Raw genomic sequence first — 13,713 nt, forward strand, 5'->3', positions numbered from 1 at the left:
GGACTGACTGCCACTGTAGCATGAAAAAGAAAATTGGTAGACCCCTCCCCATGTCAGGATGCAGGTGGCTTTGGGTCTGAAGAGCTGTGCAATCTTGTGGACCCACTTGAGGCCCATGTGCTGGTCACTGGGGACCGTGGGGGTGTTGGGTCCAGGCCTTCCCCTGTTGGTGGGGGGCCGTGGGGGGCTCAGCGCTGCTCCTCACCAGTGGCTGTTCTTCTGCCCCCACCTCTCCCCCAGGCTCCTTCACTACTTCCGCGGCCACCACCACCTGGAGGAGATCATGTACAATGAGAACACGCGGCGTTCCCAGCTGCTTATGCTTTTCGACAAGTTCCGCAGTGTGCTGGTGGTGACCACCCACGAGGATCCCATCATTGCCATCTTCCAGGCATTGCTCACATGAGCTGGGGAACAGAGAGGCTGAGGGGTGCGTGGGTAAGCACCAGTCTCGCCCCACTCTGAGGCTCCCTTCCTGCAGGGCCTGAGCCTCTTAGTCCTGAGGCCTGGCATTGGTGGATGGGCAGCCTTGCTTGAGTGAAGGCCTGCAGAGCCCCCACCTCCTTGCTGCAGATGGTTCAGTCTGGCTCAGCAGCTGCGATGGGGCTGCGGGCCTCTGCCTTTCCTCTTCCATCAATCCACACAACAGCCTCAGTGCTGCTGAGCTGCAGGGGCCTTCAAGCACCCTCGGGGTCTCCGGGTGAGGACTGTGTCCTTCCCACATGCATGCAGGTTGTGCATCTCTCAGAACCCCCCTCCTGACCCTGCCCATGCTTCTCGGCCTACACTCTGTGTAACTGTCCCAGATGGCATACAAAAACACTTAAGCCCATCTGTGCCCCTCCAGTGACTGTTAATGTGTGAGGTCCAACAAGTACCTGGCCTGTTCTGCCCCCCTCCCCACAATGGTACTAAGCCACCAGCAGGCTTATAGTCCAGCTGTCGCCCTGTCCTGACCGTCTGAGGCACGACCCCCTGCACAGGACCCCCCCTTGGGGCATCTGCACACAGACTGGTGATCCTCCCTCAGCATCCATACTGGGCTCCCAGCCCTCCTGTCCTGGAGGAAGAGCTGCTCCAGACACATGCTGACCACCTGGGGGGCTCTGGCTGAGACATGGACAACAGTTTTCTAGAAATAAAGCATTTATTTGGTTTTTAAACAGTTAAAAATTCTTGTCTGAGCAGGCCCTTTGCTCAGTCCTGTTTTCCTGCTCAGCTTCTCTGTCCACCACGCTCACCCAGGGGCTGTCCCGGATGTAGAAGCGCAGGGGCTTCTGGGCCCACTCCCCTGTTTGGCCAATGCCCACCCGGGCTGCTGCCACCACAGCTGACCTAGTGGGCCCCAGGGGGCTGCGCTCTAACCACAGGGCCTCATCCTGGGCCAGGTCCCGCTGGTCGAAGCTCTTGTCGATGGCCAAGGCCTGACACAGCTTGGAGGGGCCACTGCAGAGCTCACGGTCCTTGACGGCACGGCTGCTGGTGCCTTTACGGAGGCTGGTGCGAAGCTGCCGCATGGTCTCCAGGCCGCCCAGGGGCTCCAATGCTCGCAGTAGGACGCAAGCCCCATCCCCTGTGGGACAGACACACAGCATGATGTGCAGCATCCCCGGGTGCCCACCCCAGTGCACATGCCTTCCTGAGAGGGATGGGGTCCGTTGTGTGCACACCTGTGTTCCCCGCCTACACCCACAGGGCAGCTGTGCCTCTGTGGGCACCTCTGGCTGCCACGACCAGGCAGGGCCTTCACCCATGTGGCTGCTCCCACTGAGCCAGAACTAGCTGGGCAGAGCCTGTGAAAACACGTGATGCCAGGGCATCAGCCTCCTTCCCTTTGGCTGGTCCTGCTCTTGTGATTGGCGGCAGCTGTGCGGCCCAGTCCTCCCTGGGCGGGGTCACCCTGCCAGGAAGCAGGAAGGTTCGGGCCTAGCCCAAATCCCTCCATGGGCCCCAGGACTCCCCACCCACCTCACCCAGTCAGTGTCCATGTTGGGCAAGCCAGGAGAGAGCCCCATCCCATGACTCAATGGAGAGACTGACTTGGATATCATCCACAGGCAGGGCAAAAGGAGGTGATGACGAAGTCCCCTCACCTCCCCTGGGGTCTGCTCCAGCCCAGCCTCCTCCCCGACCAATCCAGTTCACTTCAGAGGCCAGAGGTGGCAAACTGACACAAGAGGACACAGATGTCTAAATTCCCTCTGCCTTGCATGCCTGGGAAGGCTGCTCTGATTCCTGGTGATGACTTGGACCCTGGCCAGAGGAGCCCTGACCCTCCTCAAGGCTCTTCTCCTGGGACACCTGCTCTGTTCACCTGTGCACCCCTGGCCTGCTGAGCCACTGGAAGTCAAAGGCTCAGCCTGAGGGCAGCCAAGCCAGTCCCCACTCTGGGCTCCCGGCCACGTGAGCCTCCCCCTGCTTCAGCCTCAGCAGCACCAAAGGCTGGCTCTGAGGGGTCAAAGCTATGTCCTCCAGCACAGCCAGTGGCCAGCAAGTGTGGGGTTCTTGTGAGCAGACAACCCCTAACCTGCCAATTTTCAAAGAATTTCACGACAAAATCAAGGCCTAGCAAAGCTTGTAGTTTCAGTCCCTCTGTGCTCACCATCAGCCACCTCAGCAGGAAGGAGCAGAACCCCTGAGACCCTGTGGGTGCAGGACACATCCCCTGCCTGGTCTCACTGAGCCTCCTGCAAATGGGTTGGAGGTGCAACCTAGACCCCCCATGACCACACCCCTCCTGGCTCCTTCACACAAAACACATCCAAGTCCCACATTCTGGAAAATAACACGACACTTTTGATCTCTTCCTGGGAAACCCCCTTGTCCTCACTTCTGTTCTGCTGCAACTACTACTCTGGCCTTGGCAAACCGACTGTTCTGCCTTCCCGGGCCCTGAAATCCTCCTCATCTCAAACCCAGATCCTCGCTATCATGACCCTGAGGGCAGGTGACAACCATGTCCTTGGCCTCCCTTTCACCTCTGCTCCACCTGGATGACCCTGCCTGTCTGTGCCCATGCAGGGCCTTGTCCCCCAGACCTGGACATTCCTGGGTTATCTTCCTCATGTGTCCAGAGAGTAACAGGTCATGCCTCTGTCCACCATACCTGAGAGACCTGGGCTCCTCCCCGCCCTTGCTGACCAAGCACCAAGCATTTCTGGACTCAGTCTCTTCTCTGAGGTCAGCCCTGCCTCACATGAGGGGATTCATCCCATTATCACCCAAAAGCTCCACACCAATCTCTGGGTGGTAACAGGGTCCTCCAGAGGGGTCTCCACCATCTTTTGATATCCAGTCATTCAGAGTTTCACTCCACACCAGCTTTGTGCAAGGTGCAGGCCAGTCCTGGGGTCCCTGCATCCCCCATCCCCAGCTGTCTGCTGTGGATAGTTACAATTCCCACATCACTGTACTCATTTAACAAACGTGTGACCTACAGTGTGCCAAGCCCTGTGCTCCTAACCAGCCTCAACAAGCACTTGCTCATCTTGGGGCAGGTGGGAAGGCTCTGCCAACAGAGGCTAGGACTGGCCAGCCAGGGTGGACCAGACAGACCCTGCTCCTTGTCAGCAGTGGTTCTGGCGGGACGGTGCTGTGGGCTCACATCCCCCAGAACACACAGCCACATGCTCACCAAGGACCCAGCCTTCCCCAGAGCTGGACCCCGCAGCAGGGAGCGGGTCTGCTGGGAGCTCCAGACCAGTATCTCCACTACTGACATTTGGGGCCTGATGATTCTCTGTGGAATGCACAGGAATCACTGTTCTGTGCACTGTAGGGTATCAGCAGCACCCCTGGCTTCCACCCACTAGATGCCAGTAGCCCCCCCAGCTGTGATGACCAAAAATGTCTCCAGATATTGCCTAACGTCCCGTGGGGGGCAGAAAATCACTCCCAGTTGAGAACAACCAATCCAAACCCCATAACAGGCCTCCTGGTGAGGCTCCTGACTGAACCCAGCTAACCCCAAATTGACCTCACCCTTGTTTCCCTACAACCAGCCCCTCCCGAATCTATCCCAGTGCCATCACTGACACCAACTCTGAGCTCTGGGACCTGCAGTGGCCTCAGGTCTACCTCATGACCTCTACTAGAGGAGCCCCCACCCCTCCAACCAACCTTGCTGTCAGTATAGCCAGAGCTCCTGAAACCCTCACTGTCCCCAACAACGGCACCTCTTTGTTCAAACACCAGCCCTACCCCAGTCCTCCCTGGGATCTCCTGGCTGCCAGCTGAGGGGGCTCTTCCAGCTGTCCTGTTACCCCAAACCCTGGCACCCCGCCACTGCTCACCTTGGCTGGAGACATTCATGCAGAAGTACATGCCGTAGATGATGTACACGTACAGGGTCCCTGGCTTCATGAACATGCTGCGGTTGCGGGGGGTCTGCCGGCCGCCTCTTGAGTGGGCGGCTTCATCCTCCGGTCCCAGGTATGCCTCAGTCTCCACAATGCGGCCGCGAAGCTCTGTGCCATCAGCGAGTCGCCGGACTAGGACCTGAGGGCAGTGAGTCCCCACTCAGAGCAGGGATGAGGGCCACCCACCCTGACAGTCCCCAGCTCAGGATGTGCCAGGCACCCAGGTGCCTGCTTCTCCTCTTGCTGCTGCTCAGGGCCTGAATGCTGCTAAGGCCACCAACTGTCTCCTCCAGCCCTGCTGGACCACCGGACCACAGGCCGTGTTCACTAAGTGTCCTGACCACAGGTCACAACCACCTCAAGCTCCAGCCAGGGATGGGCAGGAAACCAGCACTTGTGGACTCACTGAGGTCGACCTGCAGGTCCTCTCAGTGGAGTCCTCCATTCCCTGACTTTCTGCTGTCCCAAAGAGTCCCATTGGGAGAACCATCAATGTTTAGCATGAGGTTGGGTGGGCATGTGGAAGGCACAGCTGCCTGGGACCTTCCAGAGCCTGTGAAGTGGCCACAAAGGACCCTCACACTCTGCTCCCGCTTACCAGCTCTAAGGCGTTTCTGGGCAGCAGGACCAGCTACCCTGCAGGGCCCCAGCCTGGTCCTTGGAATGGCCAGCAGTCATGCCCCTAGTGCCCAGAGCTCCAAGCCTGACTTGACCAAGGTTCACAGCAGAGCTTTGGGGACCATCCATGTCCCTGGCACCTGCCTTGTGCTTAGGACAGAAGGATCAGTTGGGCAGCCTAGCCACTTTGGCCTCAGCCTGGGGAGCCCTATGGTGCCCAAAGCCCAGGGTTAGAGTCGTGGGACGGGAGAAGCACTGGAGCTTAGACACTCGGCGGGGGAGCATTTGGGGAGGCTGCCTTGGAGATGGGGTGGAGGAAATAAGGAGCATATGCCTGTGTTGGAAGTCCAGAAATCCCCCTAGGCACCCAAGGTGGTGAAGAAAGGAGTGAATGTGTCGGGCCTGGCCAGAACACCTCCAAGGGGCAAGGCTGGCTCCATTCCATGTTTTCCCTGGAACGTGGAGGGAGTGTCCCTCCAGCAGCTTCACCCTGCATGCTCCCGTGTCCCTAGGGGGCACACTGGTGGGCCCAACTGCCCTTCTGGAGAGGAGCTTCCTACAGTCTTTCCTCACTGTCTTCCATCCTGGTTTTCTGCTCTGAATCTCACTGTGAAGTTTCCACAGATGGCAGATGTTCGTTGTCTCCCCCCACTACAAATATACACACACACACCTTCCTGCTGATGGAGGGTCCTGGGAGAGGTAACATCACGCTCAGCCCAGAGAGTGGTCTGGATTGTCATAGCAACTCATGGCAATGGCCTTTTTAGGGATGAGTGCGTGACTGAAGCCTGGCTGAGGGGTCTGCAGGGACATCCAGTATAAGGCTATGGAAAAGCTGGTCTTCTGGACACACAGGGTGGAACCCTCTCCTCTGCTGGACATCATCTTGTCCACCAATGGGTTCAAGCGGGCATGACAGGAGCCTAAGGAGAAACCGCGACACTCCAAGGGTGCTGAATGGAGACAATGTGTTGTGGTCCTTGACCTGACCCTGAAATGCATCTGCTATTTTGTCATATCATAAATGCTACTTATTTAAGGTGCTTTTAGAAAGCTCTTCTGGCCCTTGCAGCTGAAAGCATCCTCGTGAGAACAGAATCTCGTCCCTTCTCCACTAGGTCAAACCCACATCTTCGGGTATGTTCCCTTCAGCACGCAACTCCTGGTGCTGGTTTTTCTATTAGTCACAGCAACAGGCTCTTCTTGGCTACTTCAACCTAAAAGTAGGATGCTAAAGAACAAAGGGTAGGCCAGGCCATGGAACCTATAGAAGAACCAAAAAGCCAGGCCTGGGGCTTTGGCACCTGGGAACACTCAGGTGATGCTCCAGATATTCCTGGCCATGAATCCAGGGCTACGTGAGCACTCATGCATGACACAGGCTGCACCGCAGGCCCCCACCAGAATGGACCCTGAGTGGTCCCTGCTTCCCACTCCAAGTCTGACTGGCAGAGCCCAGGTCCTGGACCTACATCAAGCTACAGGGGCCCTGGGAAGCCAGTGCTACACTGCGAGCTACAGTGGGAAGGAGGCTGTCTCAAGGCAATTTCAAAGCTAGGCAACCCAACATTGGCCAACGCCATAGTTCCCATGGGTTAAAAGCTGTCCCTCCTGACACACACAGATAAACCCTGGCCAGGGCACTGTCAGGGAATGAAATGGGCAAAGGTAACCCCTCATAGACTCCAAGGGCCAATGCTGACCATGGTCCTTGCAAGTAACCGGCCCTGAGGGTGATCCGAGGTGGAACAGGGACAATGACCCCATTTCCCAGGTGGGGAAGGCAGACAGTGCAGCTGCTCCCATCTTTGCTGCCCAGAGCAGGGACGCAGACAGTGGCACCCCACCCCCACCCAGGGCAAAGTGCACTAACGATCTCCACATTCATCCTAGACGACCAAGATGGAGCTATCCAGGGACCAGTGTGGACGAAGCAGCTAACTGAGGACAAGGAGAGTCAACCAAGGGCCAAGTCGGATGTGAGCCCTGTGGTGAGAGGGCTGGGGCCCACAGATGGCTGCATGGCGACATGCACTTAAGCAAAGACAGGTCACTATGTTTACACTACCTGTCCCAGAAATGCCTGGGCCAGGAGGACTGCCGGCTGGTCGAAAAACTCTGACCCCAGTCGGGGAGGGTGGCTCTTTGGGCTTGAGAAATAGATGCTGCGCTGGGGGCCCAGGGTCACAGGTGGTCCCAAGCGAGGCTCCTTGGGGGATGGCATCTGGGCCATGTCCGGTGGGCTCTGTTGCTGCTCTGCCACTGCCAGTCGCTGCTTTTTTTGCCTCATTCTTCAGAAAAGCTGTAATGGGAGAGAAGAAAATCAAGCGTCTTCACAGGAGAGGACAGTTGTGTGGTGAAGTCAGGCTCAGGGAACTCAAGGACCTGATCTGACTGCCCACTTGTTTCTTCATCTGCAAAGTTGGGTTGACCACCGGGTGGGTTGTTATGAGGCTCACGTACAGAATGCCACACCTGACACAACCTTAGGAGGCCTTGGGAGTAATTGCATGTGACAATGGGCTGCTGGTGGAGGCAGCATGGCTGCTGTGCTCCACACAGTCTGCACACATGGAGATGCATGGCTCAGGGCCCAGGGCTGCAGGTCCCTGGGAGGGACCTGGGACAAAGCACTGATACCCTCTGAATCCCACTCTGCGTGGACCCAAGCAAACTTCTAAGCTGGTTTCTGGAGCCCTGCTCTTTGCACCCAACCTCGACCAGGAATTTAAAAAAACAGCCTGGGGCAGGCCCATGGCTCACTCGGGAGAGTGCGGTGCTGATAACACCAAGGCCACGGGTTCGGATCCCTATATAGGGATGGCCGGTTGGCTCACTGGCTGAGCGTGGTGCTGACAACACCAAGCCAAGGGTTGAGATCCCCTTACCAGTCATCTTTAAAAAAAAAAAAAAAACAGCCTGGACCTCCGCGGGGCCGGCTGAGAAACACACCGTGGGTTCCTCCCCCCACTGCCCAGCTGACACATGGGCAGGATTCCCGCTTTGCCAGACTTGCTGGAGCCCAGAAGGCCTGACACACACAGGTGGTGAGCAAGGGACTGACTGTCGGCCCGGCCCCATCCCAGGTGCTCAGGGCATGCCCCCACGAGTCCCTAACTGTTTCTGCCTCGTCACCAGAATACCGGAACGATACCGAGCAAGTATGGCAGAAGCGAGGTCTCCTGAGGGGAAACCTGGCCACACACCCTCAGCCGTGCTGGGGCCGGCGAGGAGGGGAGATGAAGGGGCGCCCCGGGACCCGAAGAGGCTCCTCGACGGCGAGTCTTCGGCAGCACGCGAGGCCGCCCGCACCTAAGGGACCCTTCTTTTTAACCGAAGTGCTGACGTTCTGCCAGGGACGGACGCCGACGTGACCGTCTCTGCAGCCGGCCATGCCGCCCGGCCCCGACCCCCCACGGCACGGGTCGCTCGGTCTCCGCTCCGACCCCCGCGAGGCCGGGTAACGCGCTCACCTGGGCCCCGCTGCTCGCGGGTAGGTGGCGGCTCGGACACAGGCACGGGGCCCACCCAAGGCCGCCCCGGAAGTGCCGCCGGGCCGGGGTGGAGCCGGCGCCTGCGCGAAGGGGACGGAGCGGGGAGAGAAGAGGGAGGGGCGGAGGGACGGAGCCAGGGGAAGAGCGGGGAGAGAAGGGGGAGGGGCGGGGGCTTCCATCCTGCACCTTGACTGGGCCCTCGGGGTCCCGGGGGAGGCGCGGCGCGTTGGGGGAGGGGCGGCCAAGCCCGAGTCCTCGGGCCTGGCCCGCGCCGACCTCCGCGGCGTTTGAGTAGAGAGGGCCGGCTGGAGGGACGAGTGGGCCGGGGAGTCTCCAGGAAGTGGGCCCCGGGCCGATCCGGAAGCCCCCGCCTGGTCGGGGTCCTCGCCCTCCGGCAGGAAGATGAAGCAGCGGGGACTCTGCCTCTGCCTGCCCCTGCTGCGGCCCAGGGGTGCTGAGCGTGGCCGCCTTCTGAAGAGGCTGAGGCCAGGACGAGGGCTGAGGGGACCCTTGCACCCTGCCTGGCGTGGTGGCAGCCGCCCTACACCTCCGATGCCCCCTCCCTAGAGCCAGCGCCTGCTGCCCACCCTGCCTATAACCTCTGCGGTCAAATTGGTGTCCCCGGGGCGGGGGCGGGGAGTCTGAGGAGAGCAGCGCCTGGCGCAGAGGCAGGAAGAGCCCGGAGGCGGGGACGCTGAGGGGGAGGGCAAACTGCCGGCTTTGGTGGCTCAGTGGCAGCCCCGACACCCAGCAGGGCCATTCCCCACCCCACTTTGCCACTCTGAGGTTTATCTGCTTGGCCCTTTACTGTGGCCCGTACAATCCCACCCCCACAACCCACAACCCACTCCAGCCCTGTAAAAACCCTTGAGGGGTTGACCTCAGCTGTCTTTGGTTTCTGTGCCCCTGGTCATAGGAAGGAGGGTACCCGAGAGGCCTCAGAGAGTAATGGAGCATCTGGCCGTGTCAGATGAGAGGTGCTGGACAGGACAGAGGGACAGGCTGTGTCTAGGACTCTTGGATGAGCATGGCACCTGGTGCTAGGGCAAGGCCAACAGGGCACTGGAGACCAGCAACCTGGTCTCCAGCTACTCTCCTGAGCAGCTCAGGGCCTGAATTCAGGTCCAGGCTGTAGCCCAGCCTTCCTGCCCACAGTGGCCCCGACCAGGACTTCCAGGGGAGGGAGGGCAGCTGCTGCCACAGCCTGCTGGAAGCCGCCCAGCTGTTTGTGGCACTGTGTGCTGCTTCCAGCGGGGGTGGGGTGGGGACAATGTGTCATAAATCCATGCTTGTAAGGCAGGCCTGGATGTGACCCCCACCCCCTTCCTCCTTATTCCCTGCAGCCATTCTGCCCAAACAATGACTCTCCCCTTCCTGTAGGAGGGAAACTGAGGCCCCAGTCGGGCACTTTTCCCCTGATGAGGGCAGGGAGAGGGTGGGTATTTTTTAAAAGTAGTAGACTTTATAGCAGTTTTAGGTTTACAGAAAAATTGAGCAAGTACAGAGGTACACATACCCGGGTTTCTGCTCTTAGGAACATCTTTCATTAGTGTCATTCATCTGTTACATTCTCGCACCAATATTGATACACTGTTATTAACTGAAGTGCACATTAGGGTTTCCTGTTTGTGTTGTACAGTTCTGTGGGTTTTGCCGAGTGCATGTTATGTGTTCACCATTACGGTATCATATACCAATATTTATCCTAATTTCACAAGTGGTGCATGTTCCTTGTAGAAATCGTGGGGAGTCCAGAGGCTCCTGGAGGGGTGTTTTATCCCCACCTTTCCAATGAGGAAAGAGAGGCTTTTGGGTGGGCGGTCTGCCCTGCCCCAGAGGAGTAGGTGGGGCCGGCGCCAGTAACCCACTTCTCCAGATGTTCTGGCCTGAGTGTGGGTTGCACAACCTCTGTCCCCTGCCCCCCACTTCCTGGTTTGTGGTCTAAGGCTCCACCACAGGCTGGAAGTGGTGGGCTGAGTGATCCTATTGTGGCCCGCAGGGCGGGCTGGCAGGCTGACCAGGGACAGGAGAAAGTGATGTCATGAAAGAGGAGGGGGCCTGGGGCCTCCTCTGTCCCCAGTGTGCCCTGCTGCTGGGCTGGTAGAGGCTTGTGGGAGGAGGTGAGACTGTCTGTGGAGATGCAGGTGAGGCCTCCCTCCATGCTTTGAAAGGGGTCAGGGCTGGGGTCAGCACTGAGGGGAGCTGCTCTGTGTGTGTGTGTGCGCGCACACACACACACACACTCTCGCCCCTGGCTCAGCCCACACAGGCTGTAGAGGGGCTGGAGCTGCCTCCAGCTGTGGGGGGGGTGTGGCTGTCAGTCACCGGAGCCTTATAAGCCACACTTTGAGAGATGGCATCTCCACTAGCCAGAGACCAGGGGTCTGGTTTGGGCCTCACCACCCCAGAGCACCCTCACACTGGCTCCTTCCTCTCCTCTCTAACGATCTGGGATGAGAGCTTCCAAGCAGGAGCCAGGTCAGAGCCTAGTGAGCACCTACCCACGTCACGCACAAGCACCGTTCCTTTCTCCCTTGGCAGCTTCTTAGCAGGGTGGCTGTTGGCCTCCTGGCTGGCTTCTGCGGTTCTGTGTCTGGTGGGCCATGGGGAATGGTAAGAGTTCCCTTGGGCAGAGAGGGCAGCCACTGGGCAGGCCAAGGGGGTGTGTGTGACTGCACCCTTCCTTCCTAGGGCTGAGCTACCAATGCTGCTGGGCCCAGGTGCATATGGGACCCCCTTGCCAAGCCCTGGGCCATGGGGAGGGGGCAGCTGCCTTAGAAATAGCCCATGACTTCAGGCCTCTGGCTGGCCGGGCCCTTTTTTTCCTTCTCCCCAAATAGCCTGGGGCTGGTCCTGGGCTCAACCCTTCAGCTGTGCTCCTCAGGCAGGGATGGGCCTTCCAAAGCCCAGGGACTGGCTCCCTGGGATGATTACTGTGGCCTGGAAGCTGAGCTGAGGGTTCCAGGGTAGCTGTTAGGGACTCCTTCTTCCGATCAGGGCTCCCACCCTCGCATGTCCTGGAGTGAGGTCCATTAGCCCTGGGGGTGGTCTAGACACCTGGCCAGCCCCAGATGCCTGCCCACCATCTGCAGGTGTGCTAAGCAGTTGCAGCTGGTTTCCTTCGCTCCAGTGTGGATGAAGGGGGAAGAGAGGGGCCCGGGGCTGGTTTTCCATGTAGGGGGGTCCTCCACCCAAGCACAGTGGAAGTCCTTTTACCTGTCACTGGCTGCAGACCGCCTTCTCTGTGGAGGGTGCATGACTTTGAACAAGGCAGCTCCCCTACACTGAAAGTGACTCCTGGGCTGGGGGAGGGGGGGTGTTTCAGCTGTAAGCCAGCCGTGGCTGGTGCTGCTGGCAGCTGGGGATGAGTGTCTGGGTCTCAGAGCAGGTCTGGTGCCAACCCTACAGCATCTACTGCAGGAGGGGACCTGCTGACACCAGATGCCCAGTTGTGGCATGCTTTGGCGGCAAGCCCAGTCCCTGGCTTTCCAGAGAGGACACCACCACTAGCCCTGCCAGCCCAGTCTGGACATCCAGGCCTGGTAGGGCCTGCTTATCCTTGGCAGGGGTCAAGAATGCTAGGCATGGAGACTGTCCTGTCTCTGGCTGTGAGCCTGGCACAGGAGGGGTGGCATGTGCAGGTAACAGGAGCCCTGAGAATTGGCACCGGGGCAGCCTCCCTCTCACCTCGCGTCCCTGAGGCACCAACAGTCATCCGCCCCAATGAAGAGGCTCCCTTCCACCCCTCCAAAGCTTTGTGTCCCTATATGTAAGAATTGTATTGGTATCGTTTGTGTTCATAGAGGGCCCACTATGTGTGGGTGCCACCCTGTCCCATGGTATGGACGAGGATATGGGAAGAGGATTCTGCCCATTGCCCAGGTTTGGGGGCCTACCAGTAAGTGCACACCATCTTCAGTTCAAGTTGTCAACTTTATTTTCCGTGACGCCGAGGACAAGGTCATTGTCTGCAGTGGGGCACTGGATACGGCTTCCTGAGCTTTGGTGGCAACTCAGTTCCAAGAAGGCTGGTGCCATATGGTCCTGGAGAACATGGACCTTGTATCCTCAAGGCCTGAGGACATGTTTGTGGATCTTTCAAGGCCTGAGGGGGCACCCAGTGGAAGAGTTCTTAGGGACTGGTGGCAAGAATGGAGACACCCGTACCCACTACCCAGAGGAAGTCTGGGCCCCTCTGCCAGCTCCTGGATAGCCCTGCCTGTATCCTGCTGTTGGAACAAATACCCCCCATTTCTGGGACTTTCTCTGGGTGTGTCAGCCCACTCAGGGTCAGGAGAGAGGGGTGCTGGGAAGCTGCCACTGTCAGTGTGGGCTGGAAGCAGATGGGCCACCTTGTGTCCAGCTCAGAGTGCAGAGATGAGCCCATCAGGAGTGGTGGTTGAGCTCTGAGACAGAAGAGCAGAGTGGACACCAGAATCGGCGCTGCCACCGCTGCTCAGTGGGTTGGGGAGGGGGTAGGTGCAGCCTGGCTGGCCTCAGGGTGCCTGCTGGGCGAGCAGGGCTTCTGGGGGTGGGGGCCCAGGGGCCCAGGGGCCCAGGGGAGGGTAAGTGCTCTGACCTGACCTGGTGTGGATGTGATGGAGTGTGCGCGCCAGTGTGTAAACACACGCATATGAGTGTGTACCAGTGTGCATGTGCACATGTAAGTGTGTGACAGGGCATGAGCCTGTACCCATGACAGTGTGTAAGTATATAGGTGTGTGCATGGGAGTCTGTGTGTGCAGACAGGTGTGTGAGCGTGTGCGTGTGTACATGAGCGAGTGCCTGAGTGTGTGAGCTTGTGAGTGATCAGAAGCATATGCCCTTGAGTGTGTATGGGGAAATGTGAGTGCTCACGTGGGACTTGGTGGGTGTGGGTTAGTGACTTGTCAGTCGGGTCTTTGGCGGAAGTTGGCATAGGGTTTAAAGGGATCCAGGGACACCCTTCCATCCCCCACCCTCTACACCCCACGTGCCCCTTCCTTCCCACCCCCCCCTCTTCTCAAGCTCAAATCAAAGCAGGACAAGGTCAGGACCCACTGGAGTTCAGGGAGAGGCCGAGGGGCCCAGGACTGATGCTGACCCCAGGTTCCCCCAGGCCCTCGCTTCCCGGCCGGGCTCTCCGGATCCCCAGCTACAGGTGTCCCCGCGGCCTTCCCGAAGGAGGTGGCTCGGCGGGCGGCCGGCGGCGCATTCCTGAGCCCTGAGTCAGCGCGGCCGCCCCCTGGGCCGGGCCCGCC

The 13,713-nt window shown here is 59.1% G+C and overlaps 2 protein-coding genes across 8 annotated transcripts in view; one reads left to right on the top strand and one right to left on the bottom strand.

The window, feature by feature from the left end:
• NPRL3 (nitrogen permease regulator-like 3 (S. cerevisiae)) overlaps positions 1 to 1,163 on the top strand; it is a 40,784-nt gene extending 39,621 nt beyond the window's left edge. For all 7 annotated transcript variants that reach the window (XM_008587291.1, XM_008587284.1, XM_008587287.1 and 4 more), the window contains one exon: positions 241 to 1,163. In XM_008587291.1, the coding sequence (XP_008585513.1) occupies positions 241 to 406 (166 nt within the window). In that variant the 3' untranslated portion in view covers positions 407 to 1,163. The remainder of the gene's footprint in view (positions 1 to 240) is intronic.
• On the bottom strand, positions 1,129 to 8,536 carry MPG (N-methylpurine-DNA glycosylase). Its single transcript, XM_008587283.1, has 4 exons — positions 8,453 to 8,536; positions 7,048 to 7,281; positions 4,293 to 4,497; positions 1,129 to 1,573 (listed from the first exon to the last, which is right to left on the bottom strand). The coding sequence occupies exons 2-4, from the start codon at positions 7,267 to 7,269 to the stop codon at positions 1,167 to 1,169; spliced, it is 834 nt and encodes a 277-aa protein (XP_008585505.1). The 5' UTR covers positions 7,270 to 7,281; positions 8,453 to 8,536; the 3' UTR covers positions 1,129 to 1,166.
• Positions 8,537 to 13,713: the final 5,177 nt, after the last annotated feature.

Source organism: Galeopterus variegatus, unplaced genomic scaffold (assembly GCF_000696425.1).
Source record: "Galeopterus variegatus unplaced genomic scaffold, G_variegatus-3.0.2 Scaffold4331, whole genome shotgun sequence".
Lineage (NCBI taxonomy): Eukaryota > Metazoa > Chordata > Mammalia > Dermoptera > Cynocephalidae > Galeopterus > Galeopterus variegatus.